General features: G+C 46.8%; 1 protein-coding gene across 4 annotated transcripts in view; it reads left to right on the top strand.

Moving 5' to 3' along the window:
• The window catches only part of LOC115145624 (deoxycytidylate deaminase-like), a 77,050-nt gene that overhangs the window by 34,613 nt on the left and 22,686 nt on the right, over positions 1-19,751 (top strand). For all 4 annotated transcript variants that reach the window (XM_029687135.2, XM_029687137.2, XM_029687134.2 and 1 more), the window contains one exon: positions 13,002-13,098. In XM_029687135.2, coding sequence (XP_029542995.1) covers positions 13,002-13,098 — 97 coding nt within the window. The remainder of the gene's footprint in view (positions 1-13,001; positions 13,099-19,751) is intronic.

The raw sequence follows: 19,751 nt of genomic DNA, 5'->3' as shown, positions 1-19,751 counted from the left end.
CAGCGCTATGGTCCGGCCTGACTCCCACGCTGCTGCGGTCCGGCCTGGCAGCGCTGTGGTCGGCCTGACTCCCACGCTGGCAGCGCTATGGTCCGGCCTGACTCCCACGCTGGCAGCGCTATGGTCCGGCCTGACTCCCACGCTGGCAGCGCTGTGGTCCGGCCTGACTCCCACGCTGGCAGCGCTGCGGTCCGGCCTGACTCCCACGCTGGCAGCGCCGGTCCGGCCTGACTCCCACGCTGGCAGCGCTGCGGTCGGCCTGACTCCCACGCTGGCAGCGCTGCGGTCGGCCTGACTCCCACGCTGGCAGCGCTGCGGTCGGCCTGACTCCCACGCTCCGGTCCGGCCTGACTCCCACGCTGGCAGTGTTGTTACGTCTTTAATACTGAGAGCTGTGGTCCGGCCTGACTCCCACGCTGGCAGCGCTGCGGTCCGGCCTGACTCCCACGCTGGCAGTGTTGTTACGTCTTTAATACTGAGAGCTGAGGTCCGGCCTGACTCCCAGGCTGGCAGCGCTGCGGTCCGGCCTGACTCCCAGGCTGGCAGCGCTGCGGTCCGGCCTGACTCCCAGGCTGGCAGCGCTGCGGTCCGGCCTGACTCCCAGGCTGGCAGCGCTGTGGTCCGGCCTGACTCCCAGGCTGGAGAGCTGCGGTCCGGCCTGACTCCCACGCTGGCAGCGCTGCGGTCCGGCCTGACTCCCAGGCTGGCAGCGCTGTGGTCCGGCCTGACTCCCAGGCTGGCAGCGCTATGGTCCGGCCTGACTCCCACGCTGGCAGCGCTGTGGTCCGGCCTGACTCCCACGCTGGCAGCGCTGTGGTCCGGCCTGACTCCCACGCTGGCAGCGCTGCGGTCCGGCCTGACTCCCACGCTGGCAGCGCTGCGGTCCGGCCTGACTCCCACGCTGGCAGCGCTGCGGTCCGGCCTGACTCCCACGCTGGCAGTGTTGTTACGTCTTTAATACTGAGAGCTGCGGTCCGGCCTGACTCCCACGCTGGCAGCGCTGCGGTCGGCCTGACTCCCACGCTGGCAGTGTTGTTACGTCTTTAATACTGAGAGCTGCGGTCCGGCCTGACTCCCACGCTGGCAGCGCTGCGGTCCGGCCTGACTCCCACGCTGGCAGTGTTGTTACGTCTTTAATACTGAGAGCTGCGGTCCGGCCTGACTCCCACGCTGGCAGCGCTGCGGTCCGGCCTGACTCCCACGCTGGCAGTGTTGTTACGTCTTTAATACTGAGAGCTGAGGTCCGGCCTGACTCCCAGGCTGGCAGCGCTGAGGTCCGGCCTGACTCCCAGGCTGGCAGCGCTGCGGTCCGGCCTGACTCCCAGGCTGGCAGCGCTGCGGTCCGGCCTGACTCCCAGGCTGGCAGCGCTGCGGTCCGGCCTGACTCCCAGGCTGGCAGCGCTGCGGTCCGGCCTGACTCCCAGGCTGGCAGCGCTGCGGTCCGGCCTGACTCCCACGCTGGCAGTGTTGTTACGTCTTTAATACTGAGAGCTGTGTTGGTGTCGCGCGCCAAACTATTTCTCCTCAGCTCAGTCATGCGTTGGTGCATTTATCTTTAACGCCTCAGTATGTATTTTGAATTGAGGAGTCATTATCCATCTTAAGATCGTTGTACAGAAAATGAAGAATGTGTGTGTTGACGAGCGGGAGGCACTGTCCTAACACCTAGCAGGTTATCCGTCCTCTGAGTCTACGTAGCGAATTCACTGGTTGCCCCTCTTCACCCCTCTCCTCCCAGCAGCCTCGCTCCCATTGTATTCCCATGAGCTAATCTGGAGGCCTTTTGTTGCTTTCCTAATCCCATTGGAATGCTCCTCCATAGTGTGTGTCCCTCTCCTGTTTATCACTGGCTCATTACAAGACCTGCTATTGTAAGTCACTTGAAAAAAAAAAAGAAAAAAAAAATCAAATAACATTTTATTTGCCAAATACAACTGTTCTGGACATAACTGTGAAATGCTTACAACTCCTCACAACAATGCAGAGTTTAAAAATAAAATGGTAACGAGGAATAAAATACACAAGAATGGAGCTATATACAGTCGGAAGTTTACATGCACCTTAGCCAAATGCATTTAAACTCAGTTTTTCACAATTCCTGACATTCAATCCTAGTAAAAATTCCCTGTTTTAGGTCAGTTAGGATCACCAGTTTATTTTAAGAATGTGAAATGTCAGAATAATAGTAGAGAGAATGATTTCTTTCTTTCATCACATTCCCAGTGGGTCAGAAGTTTACACTCAATTAGTATTTGGTAGCATTGTCTTTAAATTGTTTAACTTGGGTCAAATGTTTCAGGTTGTCTTCCATAAGCTTCCCACAATAAGTTGGGTGCATTTTGGCCCATTCCTCCTGACAGAGCTGGTGTAACTGGGTCAGGTTTGTAGGCCTCCTTGCTCACACACGCTTTTTCAGTTCTGCCCAAAAGTGTTCTATAGGATTGAGGTCAGGGCTTTGTGATGGCCACTCCAATACCTTGACTTTGTTGTCCTTAAGCCATTTTGCCACAACTTTGGAAGTATTCTTGGGGTCATTGTCCATTTGGAGACTTATTTGTAACCAAGCTTTAACTTCCTGACTGATGTCTTGAGATGTTGCTTCAATATATCCACATCATTTTCCTGACTCATGATGTCATCTATTGTGTGAAGTGCACCAGTCTCTCCTGCAGCAAAGCACCCCCACAACATGATGCTGCCACCCTTGTGCTTCACAGTTGGGATGGTGTTCTTCAGCTTGCAAGCATTACCCTTTTTTTCCTCCAAACATAAAGATGGTCTTTATGGACAAACAGTTCTATTTTTGTTTCATCAGACCAGAGGACATTTCTCCAAAAAGTACGATCTTTGACCCCATGTGCAGTTGCAAACCGTAGTCTGGCTTTTTTATTGCGGTTATGGAGCAGTGGCTTCTTCCTTGCTGACTCGTTTTACTGTGGATATAGATACTTTTCTACCTGTTTCCTCCAGCATCTTCACAAGGTCCTTTGCTGTTGTTCTGGGATTGATTTGCACTTTTCGCACCAAAGTAAGTTAATCTCTAGAAGACAGAACTCGTCTCCTTCCTGAGCAGTATGATGGCTGCGTGGTCCCATGGTGTTTATACTTGCGTACTATTGTTTGTACAGATGAACGTGGTACCTTCAGGCGTTTGGAAATTGCCCCCAGGGATGAACCAGACTTGTGGAGGTCTACAATGTTTTGTTTTGGCTGATTTCTTTGGGGAGGATTTTCCTATTATGTCAAGCAAAGAGGCACTGAGTTTGAAAGTAGGCCTTGAAATACATCCACAGGTACACCTCCAATTGGCTAATTGATATAATTTGAGTCAATCAGAAGCTTCTAAAGTAATGACATTTTCTGGAATTTTCCAAGCTGTTTAAAGGCACAGTCAACTTAATGTATGTGAACTTCTGACCCACTGGCATTGTGATAGTGAAATAATCTATCTGTAAACAATTGTTGAAAAAATGACTTGTGTCATGCACAAAGTAGATGTCCTAACCGACTTGTCACAATTAGTTTGTTAACAAGAAATCTGTGGAGTGGTTGAAAAACGAGTGTATGTAAACTTCCGACTTCAACTGATTTGGCTGTTGATGACAGGTGTATAAAATCAAGAACACAGCCATGCAATCTCCACAGCCCATTGGCAGTAGAATGGCCTTACTGAAGAGCTCAGTGACTTTCAACGTGGCAAGTCAGTTTGTCAAATTTCTGCCCTGGTAGAGCTGCCCCGGTCAACTGTAAGTGCTGTTATTGTGAAGTGGAAATGTCTAGGAGCAACAAGAGCTCAGCCACAAAGTGGTAGGCCACACAAGCTCACAGAACGGGACTGCTGAAGCTCGTAGCGCGTAAATATCGTCTATCCTCAGTTGCAACACTCACTACAGAGTTCCAAACTGCCTCTGGAAGCAACCTCAGCACAATAACTGTTTTGTCGAGAGCTTAATGAAATGGGTTTCCATGGCCGAGCAGACGCACACAAGCCTAAGATCACCATGCGTTGGCTGGAGTGGTGTAAAGCTCGACGCTGTTGGAGCAATGGAAACTTGTTCTCTGGAGTGATGAATCTCGCTTCACCATCTGTCAGTCTGACGGACAAATCTGGGTTTGGGGGATGAAAGGAGAACGCTACCTGCCCAAATGCAGTGCCAACTGTAAAGTTTGGTGGAGGAGGAATAATGTTCTGGGGCTGTTTCATGGTTCAGGCTAGGCCCCTTAGTTCTAGTGAAGACATATCTTATCGCTACAGCATACATTCTGTGCTTCCAACTTTGGGGCAACATTTTGAGGAAGGCCCTCTCCTGTTTCAGGTCCATACAGAAATGGTTTGTCGAGATCGGTGTGGAAGATTTTGACTGGCCTGCACAGAGCCCTGAACTAAACCCCATCAACCACCTTTTGGGATGAATTGGAACGCCGACTGTGAGCCACACTTAATCGCTCAACATCAGTACCCGAACTCACTAATGCTCGTTTCTGAATGGAAACAAGTCCCTGCCTCAATGTTCCAACATCTAGTGGAAAGCCTTCCCAGAAGAGTGGAGGCTGTTAAAGCAGCAAACGGGGACCAACAACATATTTATGGACACGATTTTGGAATTAAATGTTTGACGAGCAGGTGTCCACACATTTTGGTCATGTAGTGTATATACATTAAGGTAGGGTGAAGTGGCTAGGCATCAGGATAAATAATACAATAAAGAACAGCGTAGCAGTAGCTTTCCGCTAGATGTTTATTTATTTTGACATCATTTGTGTGTGTGCGTATGTAGTTCATGTGTGTGGGAGTGTCAATGTAGTGTGTGTATACACTGTTCTCTCCATGACAAAGACTGACCAGGTGAACGCTACAATCACTTATTGATGTCACTTGTTAAATCCACTCGGTGTAGATGAAAGTTAGGAGTCTGGTTAAAGAATGATTTTTAAGCCTTGAGACAATTGAGATGTGCCATTCGGGGGGGGGGCGGGGGTAGGACAGTTTAAAGTCTCCGCCCACCAGAAATGCTTCTTCTGGGTGAGCAGTTAATGTTTATGGCCCCATACAGTTTGGCAGCTGTGATAATTACAAATTAGAACTCTCTTGGTAGGTCAAAGGGTCTGCAGCTTATAATGACCATATACCAGGTGAGCAAAAGGTAGAGATTTCCTTCACACTTGAAGCAGCAGAACCAGTTACTTTTGAAAAGTTACGTTTCAGTAAGACGCATAATGTTGCAGCTTTTCAAGTCTCTCTGATAGGAGACTCTCGAACGGAGCTCATCCCCATGTTATTCTCAAGTGATTTGCCAGTCGAACGGAAGGGAGCGCCGTTCGGTTTTCACTTCGCCTCAATTTCACCAGAACTCCACCTCGTCTCCCACGTCTATGCCTGCAGCGTTTTGGTAGCCCACGGAAACAAAGGAACAGGGTTCGGTATGAACAGTGGAACAGCTGAGTTGGTCTAGGCTAGTAGCTTTCGATCTGATGTCCAGAAGTGCTTCGGCGGTCATGTGTGGCAATAATATCAACTTTCTGTACAAAAAAAAGGTAAAGATAATCACGGTATAAGTCACTATATAGTAAAGTTGGGTTGGAACTCGTGAGATGATGCCCGTCCTTCCACTTAGCCATAACGAGAGGCCGCTTTCTTCCTCACTTCGGATTTCCCTTGCCTTTTCTCTCTCTCCTCTTTCTAATTTGGTCTCTCTACTGCCACGTATTAGCCCCCCCCCCTATCCGCCTCTTTTCTGTTACTTTCCTTGCCTGATATTCCTCTCTTTTCCTCGCTCTCTCCTTCACTCTATTTTCTGTTACTTTCCTTGCCTGATATTCCTCTCTTTTCCTCGCTCTCTCCTTCACTCTCTTTTCTTTTCTGGTCAAAAAGATGCGTAAAACATGGATTTATGGGAGCCTCCTCAGTCTATTGGGCTTGGACTGACTCCCCAGCGCCTGCCTGCCATCCTTCTCTGCCATCTTGTCACTTTGGGCTCACGCTGGCGAGGGGCCGAGCATGTCTGTCACAGGCACACTCTCTCAGGCATTCACCCGCACACACACACACAAACTCTCTGTGTCTGTCACCAACTTCCACTGGAGTGGGCAAATTTGAAATGTTCCAAAGTTTTAGTCTGGTCCCAAATGGCTAGCTACCCTACCCTCCTCCCTCTCTTCTGAGTTACTTAAGCTGCCCTCCCGTCCACTTAAGTCACTGTTGTGGAACGTTCCAGAATGTTGCGTTTTTTACAACTCAAACTGCCTCTGAGTTTTCCATCCCATTCATGACTGGTCACTAGTATTCCGATGTTACTGGTTAGTTACATAACAACAATATCAAATAACATTTGATTTGTCACATGCCGAATAAGACGGGTCTAGACTTTACAAGCCCTTCCCAACAATGCAAAGTTAAAAATAAGAGTAAGTGGCAAAGGGTGGCTACTTTGAAGAATCTATAATATAAAATATATTTTGATTTGTTTAAGACAATTTTTGGTTACTACATGATTCCATATGTTATTTCATAGTTTTGATGTCTTCACTATTCTACATGGTAGAAAATAGTAAAAAAGAAAAACCCTAGAATGAATAGGTGTCCAAACTTTTGACTGGCACTGTGTGTGTATGCATGTATGTGTATACACACTACCGTTCAAAAGTTTGGGGAACTTAGAAATGTCCTTGTCCATTAAAATAACATCAAATTAATCCGGAATACAGTGTAGACATTGTTAATGTTGCTGTCCTTCTAGGCAGAGCTCCTCCAGTGACTGTGTTCTTTTCTTAATCTTTTTTAATCTTTTCTTTTTATTGGCAAGTCCGAGCTATGGCTTTTTCTTTGCAACTTTGCATAGAAGGCCAGCATCCCGGAGTCGCCTCTTCACTGTTGACGTTTAGACTGGTGTTTTGCAGGTACTATTTAATGAAGCTGCCAGTTGAGGACTTGTGAGAGGCATCTGTTTCTCAAACTAGACACTCTGTCCTCTTGCTCAGTTGTGCACCGGGGCCTCCCACTCATGTTTCTAGTCTGGTTAGAGCCCATTTCCGCTGTTCTGTGAAGGGAGTAGTACACAGCGTTGTATGAGATCTTCAGTTTCTTGGCAATTTCTCGCATGGAAAAGCCTTAATTTCTCAGAACAAGAATAGACTGATGAGTTTCAGAAGAAAGTACTTTGTTTCCAGCCATTTTGAGCCTGTAATCAAACCCACAAATGCTGATGCTCCAGATACTCAGCTAGTCTAAAGAAGGCCAGTTGTATTGCTTCTTTAATCAGGACAACAATTTTCAGCTGTGCTAACATGCTAAAGGGTTTTCTAATGATAAATTAGCCCTTTAAAATGATACACTTGGATTAGCTAACCCAACGTGCCATTGGAACACAGGAGTGATGGTTGCTGATAATGGGCCTCTGTACGCCTATGTAGATATTCCATAACAAATCTGCCATTTCCAGCTACAATAGTCATTAACAATGTCTGCACTGTATTACTGATCAATTTGATGTTATTTTAATGGACACAAAATGTGCTTTTCTTTCAAAAACAAGGACATTTCTAAGTGACCCCAAACTTTTGAACGTGTGTGTGTGTGTGTGAGAGAGATATGTATATACACATACATGCATGCATACATACATACATAGATAAACTCAGCAAAAATAGAAACGTCCTCTCGCTGTCAACTGCGTTTATTGGAATAATAAATTGAATAATGTGTCCCTGAACAAGGGGGGGTCAAAAGTAAGTCATTATCTGCTGTGGCCACGAGCTGCATTAAGTACTGCAGTGCATCATCTCCTCATGGACTGCACCAGATATCCCAGTTCTTGCTGTGAGATGTTACCCCACTCTTCCACCAAGGCACCTGCAAGTTCCCAGACATTTCTGGGGCGGGAATGGCCCTAGCCCTCACCCTCCGATCCAACAGGTCCCTGGCGTATTCAGTGGGATTGAGATCCGGGCTCTTTGCTGGCCATGGCAGAACACTGACATTCCTGTCTTGCAGGAAATCACGCACAGATCGAGCAGTATGGCTAGTGGCATCATCATGCTGGAGGGTCATGTCAGGATGAGCCTGCAGGAAGTGTATCACATGAGGGAGGAGGATGTCTTCCATGTAATGCACAGTATTGAGATTGCCTGCAATGACATACTCAGTCCAATGATGCTGTGACACACCACCCCAGACCACGACGGACCCTCCACCTCCAAATCGATCCCGCTCCAGAGTACAGGCCTCGTTGTAATGCTCATTCCTTCGAAGATAAACGCGAATCCGACCATCACCCCTGGTGAGACAAAACCGTGACTCGTCAGTGAAGAGCACTTTTTGCCAGTCCTGTCTGGTCCAGCGACAGTGAGTCCAGGCGACGTTGTTGCTGGTGATGTCTGGTGAGGACCTGCCTTACAACAGGCCTACAAGCCCTCAGTCCAGCCTCTCAGCCTATTGCGAACAGTCTGAGCACTGATGGAGGGATTGTGCATTCCTGGTGTAACTCGGACAGTTGTTGTTGCCATCCTGTACCTGTCCCGCAGGTGTGATGTTCGGATGTACCGATCCTGTGCAGGTGTTGTTACACGTGGTCTGCCACTGCGAGGACGATCAGTTGTTCGTCCTGTCTCCCTGTAGCTCTGTCTTAGGCGTCTCACAGTACGGACATTGCAATTTATTGCCCTGGCCACATCTGCAGTCCTCATGCCTCTTTGCAGCATGCCTAAGGCACATTCATGCAGATGAGCAGGGACCCTGGGCATCTTTCTTTTGGTGTGTTTCAGAGTCAGTAGAAAGGCCTCTTTAGTGTCCTAAGTTTTCAGAACTGTGACCTTAATTGCCTACCGTCTGTAAGCTGTCAGTGTCTTAACGAACGTTCTACAGGTGCATGTTCATTAAATGTTTATGGTTCATTGAACAAGCATGGGAAACAGTGTTTAAACCCTTTGCAATGAAGATCTGTGAAGTTTAGATTTTTACGAATTATCTTTGAAAGCCAGGGTCCTGAAAAAGTGACGTTTCTATTTTTGCAGAGTTTGCATACATACGTTTTTGAGCTGCAATATCTTTGTTAGTCTGCATAGAGTCGGGTGCATAATGGGGTTCGATGCAGATACTCAGGGTAACCATTCAATGAACTATTTAGCATTCTTATGGCTTGGGGGTAGAAGCTGCCTCGGAGCCTGTTGGTCCGAGATTTGATGATCCGGTGACATTTGCCGGATGGTAGCAGAGTGAACAATTTATTGTTTTATTCTTTGGCAATTTCGGGCCTTCCTTTGACACCGCTTGGTCTAGAGATCCTGGATGGCAGGGAGCAAGGCCTCAGTGATGTACTGGGTAGTCCGCACCATGCTTTGCGGTCGATTATCAGTTCAAATGTATTGTTTCTCAGTCTTCAATCTATAAAATGTGTTTTCTTTATTGCTAGTCTGTCGTCTTGGCAACGGGTAGAGATGGATAAAGGGCTATTTCTGTTTTTACAGACATGATAAATGATACATTGTGCCGTGCAGGCCTTCTACAGTAGCATCGGTTTTCTAAAGGTCGTGGATGTGCATATCACCTTCAGTATACTTCACAAAAATATCTCCCAGACATAGAGAGAACAAATGTGCTTTATTTTACGTTTTATATTTAAAATATGGATCTGTTTTCCTCTGTTGCTTCACTATAGATCAGTGGAAAGAAGTTGTGGTGGGTGATTTTTCAATAGTACATTTGTTAAATTCCGCACCTCCTTTTCTAACATGACTACTACTGGCGTCTCAAGCTGTCAGACTCAGAACCCCGTCTAGGAACATCTGATCTCTGTTGTATTTCTTTTGTCCGTATTTGGACAGCACACGGGGACAGGGAGACCGATAGTAGAAGCATAGGCAGAAGGTGGCTGAGACTGGGCTGCCCACTGCTGCTTGACCAGATTCTGACACTCACAACCTCATCTCTATGGTCGTAAAGCAAACCTCCCATTACATCTTGGCTCCGAAGGATGTGTTTTAGAAGGACTAGATTAATTTCATCCCATTTGCTTTTTAAATGATGTGTATCGGCTACCGTACGCTAGACTAAAGCTCCTGTCCTTGGTGACTTGTAAAGCTCCCCGTTTGGTGCAGAAGGTTATGTGAAACGGTGTCTGTCTCAAGCAGTGCGGATGTCGAGTCTTTTCTCTCTTGGGAGCAACTCTTTCAAACAGAAACACACACCACTTCTCCTGCTGCAGACTGTTAACTCCAGGCTGTTGGTTGGGCTGATCTTGGATCCTCTAGAGGCTTTTCCTTCTTATTAGAGCCGTGAGGCAGCGAAGCCCCACTTCATAAGCACTGCACCCCCAAACGACCATATCTCGGCCCACAGAACACACACACAGCCCGCGCCTTCCTTACACACATCAAAACGAAATTCCCAGTTGCCCAATTACATAGTAAGGACATCACACACACACACACACACACACACATTTCTCTGCCAAAATAAACCAGTGTAATTTCAAGCCATCTCCCTGATTTGCCCCTCTGTGCTACTTAAAGAGTCCTGGTGGTCTGACAGCATGAGCAACACCTACTGCTGGAGCACACAGACACCCTGTGGCCCTCACCATCACCAATCATTATTCCCCTTCCATCACACCCCAGCGGAGTCAGCCAAGCGCCAATGCCAAATCCTGCAGAGCTAGGCAATATTGACAGTCCATTGTGTGTGCATTTTTATTCATGGTTTGTTTATTGGCTATACATTTGGAACACTGGCATTATCCCCGTTCAGACTGCTACCATATGCAAACTCACACCCGGACATTACTTCAATAAGTAAGTTTGATTCAATGTTTTATTTGTTGCGGTTATTTATTTTTTGCGGGGGGGAAGTTTTTTTCTTACGTTGTATTTTTTTTTTTACCGCATTTTCTCCCCAAATTCATGGTATCCAATTGTTTTCAGTAGCTACTAACTTGTCTCATCGCTACAACTCCCGTACGGGCTCGGGAGAGACGACGGTCGAAAGCCATGCGTCCTCCGATACACAACCCAACCAAGCCGCACTGCTTCTTAACACAGCGCGCATCCAACCCGGGTTGAATGCGCGCTGTGCGGCTGGCTTCCGGGTTGGATGCGCGCTGTGTTAAGAAGCAGACAATGTGTCGGAGGAAACACCGTGCACCTGGCAACCTTGGTTAGCGTGCACTGCGCCCGGCCCGCCACAGGGGTCGCTGGTGCGCGATGAGACAAGGATATCCCTACCGGCCAAGCCCTCCCTAACCCGGACGATCCTAGGCCAATTGTGCGTCGCCTCACGGACCTCCCGGTCGCGGAGTTGCGAACCCAGGGTCTCTGGTGACACAGCTGGCGCTGCAGTACAGCGCCCTTAACCACTGCGCCACCCGGGAGGCCCTTCTTCCATTGTTTTCTTTGCGGTGTTCAAGTTCTTCCCAAGAATGTCATAGGTGGGTTTTTTGTTTTTAAGGACGTAGATTCACACTCATTGCATCTGTGCTTTTCAAAGCCAATACACCTGGGAATAATGATAATACCTTATATGCAAATCCAAATATCAGAGATATTATTTTCAGCGAGTGATTTACGAATAAAGGAACGCGCCCACGTACTGCCTCTGCACTCTGTGGCCTTCTACGGCTGCAAACAATCCAACCACAAAGCTCTTTGTTACTTCCACTTGGGAGAAGCGACGCTTTGTGCGTTTGATCTATTTATCTGATCCATTGTTAGGCCAGGGAGCGCCGCTGCACACATTCAGATATGCTTTTGTTGTTTTTCGTACATATTTATCCGCTGCTAATGTTTCTTTTGAATAGTTGTCTGTGTCGTTGTGGTGAAGTAAGCTTTGCTCTTGTAGTCGTTCAGACCAGTGTTTCTTAATCTGCACTACACACCTGATTCCACTAGTAAAAGGTTTGACGACGAGTGGCATCAGGTGTGTAGTGTTAGGGCAAACACGCATGCGCCCTGGATTACCAGGACCAGACATAACGACCTCTGCTCTACTGTGATTAGTTAGATTTCAGTAGCGCCACATGCTGGCCTTTCTCTCCTGTTAACATCAGCGATCAGAGTAGTAACTGTACAGCTACTGGTGTGATACGAAATGAAGAGAATATGATGAGCATAACAGTCCAGTCCATACCAGGTGAGTGGATATTATCACCACTGTCTAGCCTGTCTTTCACTCCCTGTATAGATAGTGCCGCTAACAGTAACACCACCAGCCAGCCCTATAGTCCGTCGCTCTTTATCTACTGTGGTGAATAGAATTCACTCTGCGTGGTCTCCCCTCAGCGGATCACAGGATAAATACCGGTTCTCTCACAGTTTCCCGCAGATGAAACTGTCCGATAATACAGGGCAGGTGAGACTGGGAAGCCATGCTGGGTAACGCTGAGCCGGATTGAGCCAGCGGCTCCTAAAGCTCTGATGATGCGGGGAAGATATCAGGCGGGCCCAGCACAGAGCCATGGGGGACAACCAATCCTATCTCTGCAGTTTAGGGGGGTTTCAGTGGGGTGTTGGCAGATAAGGCGGGCACCCGCTGTATGTGACCTTTTTGCCAGAGTGATATTGTGTGTGTGTATATTGTGTTTGTGTAGGGAGCTGAGGACCTCCCAAGCATGATGGTATGGTAGATATACTAATCGAGCCAGGCCCTGTTGTATACCGCTTAGGCTCACATACACACACGCACACACACATACACACACCTCCATTAAGCGGGAAGGGGGTGCTTTTAAAGATGACAGCTGGGGTTGGTAGATTTCCTGCTTCGTCTTTAGTTCTCGGTATTGGACTCTGCCTGCTGTTGAGGGTTTATCGACCTCCCCCATACAGTACACACACTCAATTGCACCCCTCCTCCCTCTCCACTCCGCAGGGTTTACTGACACCTCCCTCCCTCCCTTAGTCACCACTCACCATCATCCCGAACCTGTCCGATAGATAATTGACTCTCTCTCTCTCCCTATATTTTCCCCTCCATCCATCCCTCCCTCTTTCCCCTCGCTGTCTCTTACCTACAGGTATAAAGGACGTGATTTATTTGTCAGACAAGTACCACGACATCCCTGAAATGACTGCCTCCAGACGGCTGCTTAACTTGGCAGGGATCCAATACAAGTGAGTCTCCTGAGCCGCCGTGTGTGTGTGTGTGTGTGTGTGTGTGTGTGTGTGTGTATTGCTCCTGGATGGAGGGAAGGGGAGTGTGGATGACTTAATTGACATCTGCCAGCCAGAGAGGGCTGACAGTTCTGTGAGAAGAGGTTCCAAACAAACAGGGTTGGAGCTTAGATGGTGCTCCCCTCGGGGTTACACACGTGTGTCTTTGAACCTGTATACATGCGTGTCAGAGGGTTGGGGCATGGTGGGGGGGGGTTAGTGCCTGGATATGAGGGTTGTTTCAGGGGTGTAAACCCTACCCACTAATGACCTGTCCTGGGACTACTGGGGGGGTCAGCAGTGCCAGACTGCACCAGACCCCATACAGCCTACAACTAACTACCTGCTGCCAATCTGCTCTCACAAACAACACCGGATTGAGTGGGGGGTGGGGGGGGGGGGGGGTGATGAAAGGAGCAGATAGATATTTTGATAAATGTCATGTCTCTACATATTCTACACTGAACAAAAATATAAACACAACATGTATGGTGTTGGTCTCATGTTTCATGAGCTGAAATAAAAGATCCCAGAAATGTTCCACACTCACAAAAGCTTATTTCTCTCAAATGTTATGCACAGATGTGTTTACATCCCTGTTAGTGAGCATTTCTCTTTTGCCAAGATTATCCATCCACCTGACAGATGTGGCATATCAAGACGCTTATTAACCAGCGTGATCATTACACAGATGCACCTTGTGCTGGGGACAATAAAAGGCCACTCTAAAATGTGCAGTTTTGTCACAGAACACAATGCCACAGATGTCTCAAGTTTTGAGGGAGTGTTCAATTGGCATGCTGACTGCAAGAAAGTCCTCCGGAGCTGTTGCCAGAGAATAACATTTCTCCACCATAAGCCATCTCTGTTTTTAGCGAATTTGGCAGTAAGTCCAACCTGCCTCACAACCGCAGACCACTTGTAACCACGCCAGCCCAGGACCGCCACATCCGACCAACCACCCAGACTGAGGGTTTGAAAAGCTGAAGAATTTCTGCTCAAACTGTCAGAAACGGTCTCAGGGAAGCTAATCTGCGTGCTCATCATCCTCACCGGGGTCTTGACCTGTCCGCAGTGCTCACCTTCGATGGCCACTGGCACGCTGGAGAAGTGTGCTCTTCACGGATGGGGTTATGGTATGGGCAGGCATAAACTACAGAGAACAAACACAATTGCGTTTTATCAATGCCAATTTGAATGCACAGAGATACCGTGACGAGATCCTGAGGCCCATTGTCATGCCAGTCATCCATCACCTCATGTTTCACCATGATAATGCACGGCCCCATGTCGCAAGGATCTGTACACAATTCCTGGAAGCTGAAAATATCCCAGTTCTTCCATGGCCTGCCGACTCACACATCACCCATTGAGCCTGTTTGAGATGCTCTGGATCGATGTGTTGCAGTTACCGCCAATATCCAGGAACTTCACACAGCATTGAAGAGGAGTGGGACTACATGCCACAGGCCACAATCAACAGCCTGATCAACTCTATGTGGAGGAGATGTGTCACGCTGCACGAAGCAAATGGTGGTCACACCAGGTACTGACTGGTTTTCTGATCCACGCCCCTACCTTTTTTTAAAGGTATCTGTGACCAACAGATGCATATCTGTATTCCCAGTCATGTGAAATCTATAGATTGGGCCTAATGAACAAGACAACTCTCGTTTGGCTTCAGTCATGGCTGCAGCATTTCTTAATGACCAAGCCGAAAAACTAGACCAAATCATGAAGTTCAGCTCCTCTTTAAGAATTATATTTTCACAATGCGATGCGGCACATTGACAACTCACATTTGAAAAAGAGCCTTCTATAGGCTTTCTTACTACCAAATGTAAGCCTGTAGCCGACAAAACAATACCTTTACATTCAATATTATTTGGATAATTAAACAGTTTAATTGAAATGTAAACAATTCACAGAATCAAATAGGCTGGAAAAATAGCATTCATTTATTTTGTAGGCTATTGGCTACTCAAACTTTTACCAGCTGCACAGGTTTAAACTTGACATGGCTGTGTGTGTGTGTGATCAAAAGCCTGAATTAATATAATCTACTGAATTATCATTAACAAATACCTGCTTGCACTTTTGCAGGCTGTGTATCCATCTACTGGGTTGCTGTCGTCCCTGTCCACAACTACTCCAAAACCCTTCCAAATCGGCGATTTCAATCGAGCAGCACCAGTTTTCACAATGGTGTATTTCACCATCGTGACCTTTTTGGTTTTATTTCTCCTGTTACGTTACCCATCTTCACGTGAGCTAGTTGTCAGGGGACATAAACTTTGCAACATATTGTCACGTGGCAGAAGGAAACATAAGAACTGCACGTCGACAACTTTAGGAATGTTTCAGCACCACACATTCTACTATTGGACAGTTTCCTGCTCCACTCTCTGGTTATGTGGCTGGGAGCCTAGGCCCAGGCAATGTCTGCCTCACCGCTCACATAGCCTAATTGATTTTGCAACACAGTTCAACACAAGTTCCTGGGTTTGTATTTTTTTTTATTAATCTTGATTGAAAAAAATTCCAACCCGCAATATAATTGTTCTGAACCGCGTATTGAATGTTTTCATTCCACTCGCAAACCGATTTTTAAAAATTGTATTTTTACTGTTTATTTATTTTTGCGGCTCAACCGCAGGGAATCGTGGGTATGCGACCCGTTGCAGGACTTTTAACAAACTGTATAGACCCCGAACAACACATGCATACTCTAGATACACATATACACACTGGGAAAAATAAAGCATATTTTTCACCAACATGTCCTTATTTGCAGGTACATGAACAAGCAGAACGTTCTTTAATTGATTCCCATTGAAATGTCTCGCTACCACACATGCTTGGAAATCTCCCCCTGAGCCAAATGGCACCCTGTTCCTTATATAGTGCCCTACTTTATGGCACTACCCATAGGGCTCTGGTCAAACGTAGTGCACTCTACAGGGAATTCGGTGCCATTTGGGATGCACCCATACACTTCCACTGATGATTAAAAAAAATATATATATATATATAGAAAGCTTTGAAGATGTGTTCATATGGGGGTAGAGTTTACTTCCACTAGCTGGTTTTATTGAGGATGCACACACACACCTATTCAGGTTGTCCTCTAGCTCATGGTTTCCAAAACTCAATCCTGGTGCCTCCATCAAGCTTAGATTATTTTAAATCAGCTGTGTAGTGCTAGGGCAAAAAACAAAATGTGCACCCAGGGGGATCCCCAGAACCGAGTTTGGGAAACGAGGCCAAATCCCTGAGCTAGCTGATCATGTACTTCCTCCTACACATTTGCGATGAATATTTTATTCCTCTCTTTTCCTCCATCCCTATTTCTTTATTTTTCGTCTGTATCCCATTGCCATTTTGGACCGAAAGCGTGTATTAAATTTGACTCTTAACTGGATCGCATACTCAATAGAAGTTTCAAGGAACATTTTTGACCTTGAGGAAAATACATGAATGAATGAATCAGTGTTGATGCAGTATAACCAGTTGAATTGACCTTTATTTGTAGATAAGAAGTATTGCCTTTATTGAAGGCTGAAGCATTAATCTTTTAACCCTGCTTAAAAATAACACATTTCTAATGGTGAGCAAGTGTTACGCCTTTTCCTTTTCAATTAGGACTTTTTTCTTTCTTTGGTAGAACCTCGACTCACGTTGGTTGAGCACCCTACCCTTTCCAAAAATAGGCATTACAGAAAAATACAATTTGTGTTTTGTAAAATTTACTGTAGTTTGTCAAATGTTAAGTGGACTGAAATGTAGCCTTTGAAAATGCCTTTACCATCCCTCCTACGGGCTAACGCTCAATCTCTGGAAAATAAACTGGATGAGCTCCGTTCGAGACTATCCTAACAATGGGACATTAACTGTAATATCTAATGTTTCACTGAGTCATGGCTGAACAAGGACATGTATAATATATAGTTGGCTGGGTTTTCCGTGCATCAACAAGTCAGCAACCTCCGGTAACACGGGTGGTGCTCTATTTGTCAACAGCTGGTGCGCGACCTCTAATATTAAGGAAGTCTCAAGGTTTTGTTCGCCTGAGGTAGAGTACCTGATGATAAGCTGTAGACAACTCTTGGTAAATAGTGTCATCACAAACCGATGCAGGGACTAAGACCGCACTCAACGAGATGTGTAAGGCCATAAGCAAACGAGAATGCTCACCCAGAAACAGTGTCCCCGGCCACTAGGAGCTTTAATGCAGGAAACCTCATTTCTACCAGGATGTGCAACCAGAGGGCAAAAAAAACAACCTCTAGACCTTTACTCCACACAGACGCATACAAAGCTCTCCCTCCACTTGGAAAGTCTCACCATAATTCTATCCTACTGGTTTTTTCTTACAAGCAAGCACTCGAGCGTAAAGTACCAGTGACTCGCTTATTACGGAAGTGGTCTGATGATGCGGATGCTAAGCTGCAAGACTTTCCCACTATGCCTTCTGACAAACCATCAAACAGGCAAAGCATCTTTACAGGACTAAGATTGGATCCTACGACACCGGCTCTGATGCTCGTCGGATGTGGCGGAGCTTGTAAACTATTATGGATTACAAAGGGGAACCCAATCGTGAGCTGCCCAGTAACGCGATCCTACCAGACTTGCTAAATGCCTTCTATGCTTGCTTCAAGGCAAGCAACACTGCACCAGCTGTTCCGGACGACTGTGTGATCACGCTCTCCGTAGCCGATGTGAACACAGGTGAACATTCACAAGGCCAGACAGATTACCAGGACTCGTACTCAGAGCATGCGCTGACCAACTGGCAGGTGTCTTCACTGACATTTCAAACCTCTCCCTGAACGAGTCTGTAATACCTACATGTTTCAAGCAGACCACCATAGTCCCTGTGCCCAGAACGCCAAGGTAGCCTGCCTAAATGACTACCGCCCTGTAGCACTCACGTCTGTAGCCATGAAGTGCTTTGAAAGGCTAGTCATGGCTCACATTAACACCATCATCCCAGAAACCCTAGACCCACTACAATTTGCATACCGCCCCAACAGATCCACAGATGATGCAATCTCCATTGCACTCCAAACTGCCCTTTCCCACCTGGACAAAAGGAACACCTACGTGAGAATGCTGTTCGTTGACTACAGCTCAGCGTTCAACACCATAGTGCCTTCAAAGCTCATCACTAAACACCTCCCTCTGCAACTGGATCCTGGACTTCCCGACGGGCCGCCCCCAGGTGGTAAGGGTAGGCAACAACACATCTGCCATGCTGACCCTCAACACGGGGGCCTCTCAGGGGTGCATGCTTAGTCTCTTCCTGTACTCCCTGTTCACCTCACGACTGCATGACCACGCACGACTCCAACACTATCATTACGTTTGCCAACGACACCGGTGGTAGGCCTGATCACCGACAACGATGAGACAGCCTACAGGGAGGAGGTCAGAGACCTGGCAGAGTCGTGCCAGGACAACAACAACAACTCCCTCAACGTGAGTAAGATGAGCTGATTGTGGACTACAGCAAGCTAACTCTGGGTCTTCCTTACCTTTGGCGGTCCTCATGAGAGCCAGTTCCATAGTTCTTGTAATTTTCCTCATTGACTGACCTTCATGTCTTAAAGTAATGATGCTGTTGTTTCTCTTTGCTTATTTGAGCTGTTCTTGTCATAATATGGACTTGGTCTTCTAACAAAAAGGTTTATCTTCTGTATACCCCCTACCTTGTCACAACACAACTGATTGGCTCAAACGCATTAAGGAAAGAAATTCCACAAATTCACTTGTCAAGGTGCACCTGTTCATTGAAATGTATTCCAGGTGACTACCTCATGAAGCTGGTTGAGAGAATGCCAAGAGTGTGAAAAGCTGTCAAGGCCAAGGGTGGCTACTTTGAAAATTCTCAAATGAAATATATTTTGATTTAACACTTTTTTGGGGTGACATGATTCCATATGCGTTTCATAGTTTATGGCTTCACTACAATGTAGAAAATAGTCAAAATAAAGAAACCCTTGAATGAGTAGGTGGGTCTGAACTTTTGACTGGTACTTTACATATTACCTTGACTAACTAGTACCCCCACACGTTGACACGGTACCGGGACCCCCTGTATATAGCCTCGTTATTTTTTAAACTTTTTTCCCCCCGCAAGTATTTTCTTACTATAAAAAAATGTGCGTTTTGGTTTAGGGCTTGTAAGTATGCATTTCACGGTAAGGTCTACACCTGTTGTATTTGGCGCATGCAACATAACATTTTGATTTGATTGAGCGAGAACATCTTTGGCCTTGCGATTTAAAAGCAGGCGGCAAAGCAGTATTCATTCCGTGTGTGTGTGTGCGCCTGTGAACAGGCTACGGACGTGTCTGTGCAGGACAGTGGGTCTGTCTTCAGAATGAAAGGTGTCCCGGAATGCTATTAGTGGTGGCATTTTACAAGGCAGCAAGGCTTTTAGTGTGTCATGCAGTGGTGAACTGTGACACGCTACAGTGCCTCTTCTCTTCTGCTTGGGCACGTACGCCACAACAAGGTGTTAAGAAACTGCTTTATAAAAAGCCTCCAGAAAGGCTAGTGGCCTGCCATTTCACTGCGGTAATGGTAGCTGTTGTGCTACAAAACTTTTT

The sequence above is a fragment of the Oncorhynchus nerka genome, linkage group LG18 (assembly GCF_034236695.1).
Source record: "Oncorhynchus nerka isolate Pitt River linkage group LG18, Oner_Uvic_2.0, whole genome shotgun sequence".
Lineage (NCBI taxonomy): Eukaryota > Metazoa > Chordata > Actinopteri > Salmoniformes > Salmonidae > Oncorhynchus > Oncorhynchus nerka.
Note: the sequence above shows the minus strand (reverse complement) of the source record. Positions and strands in the feature narration are given on the sequence as shown.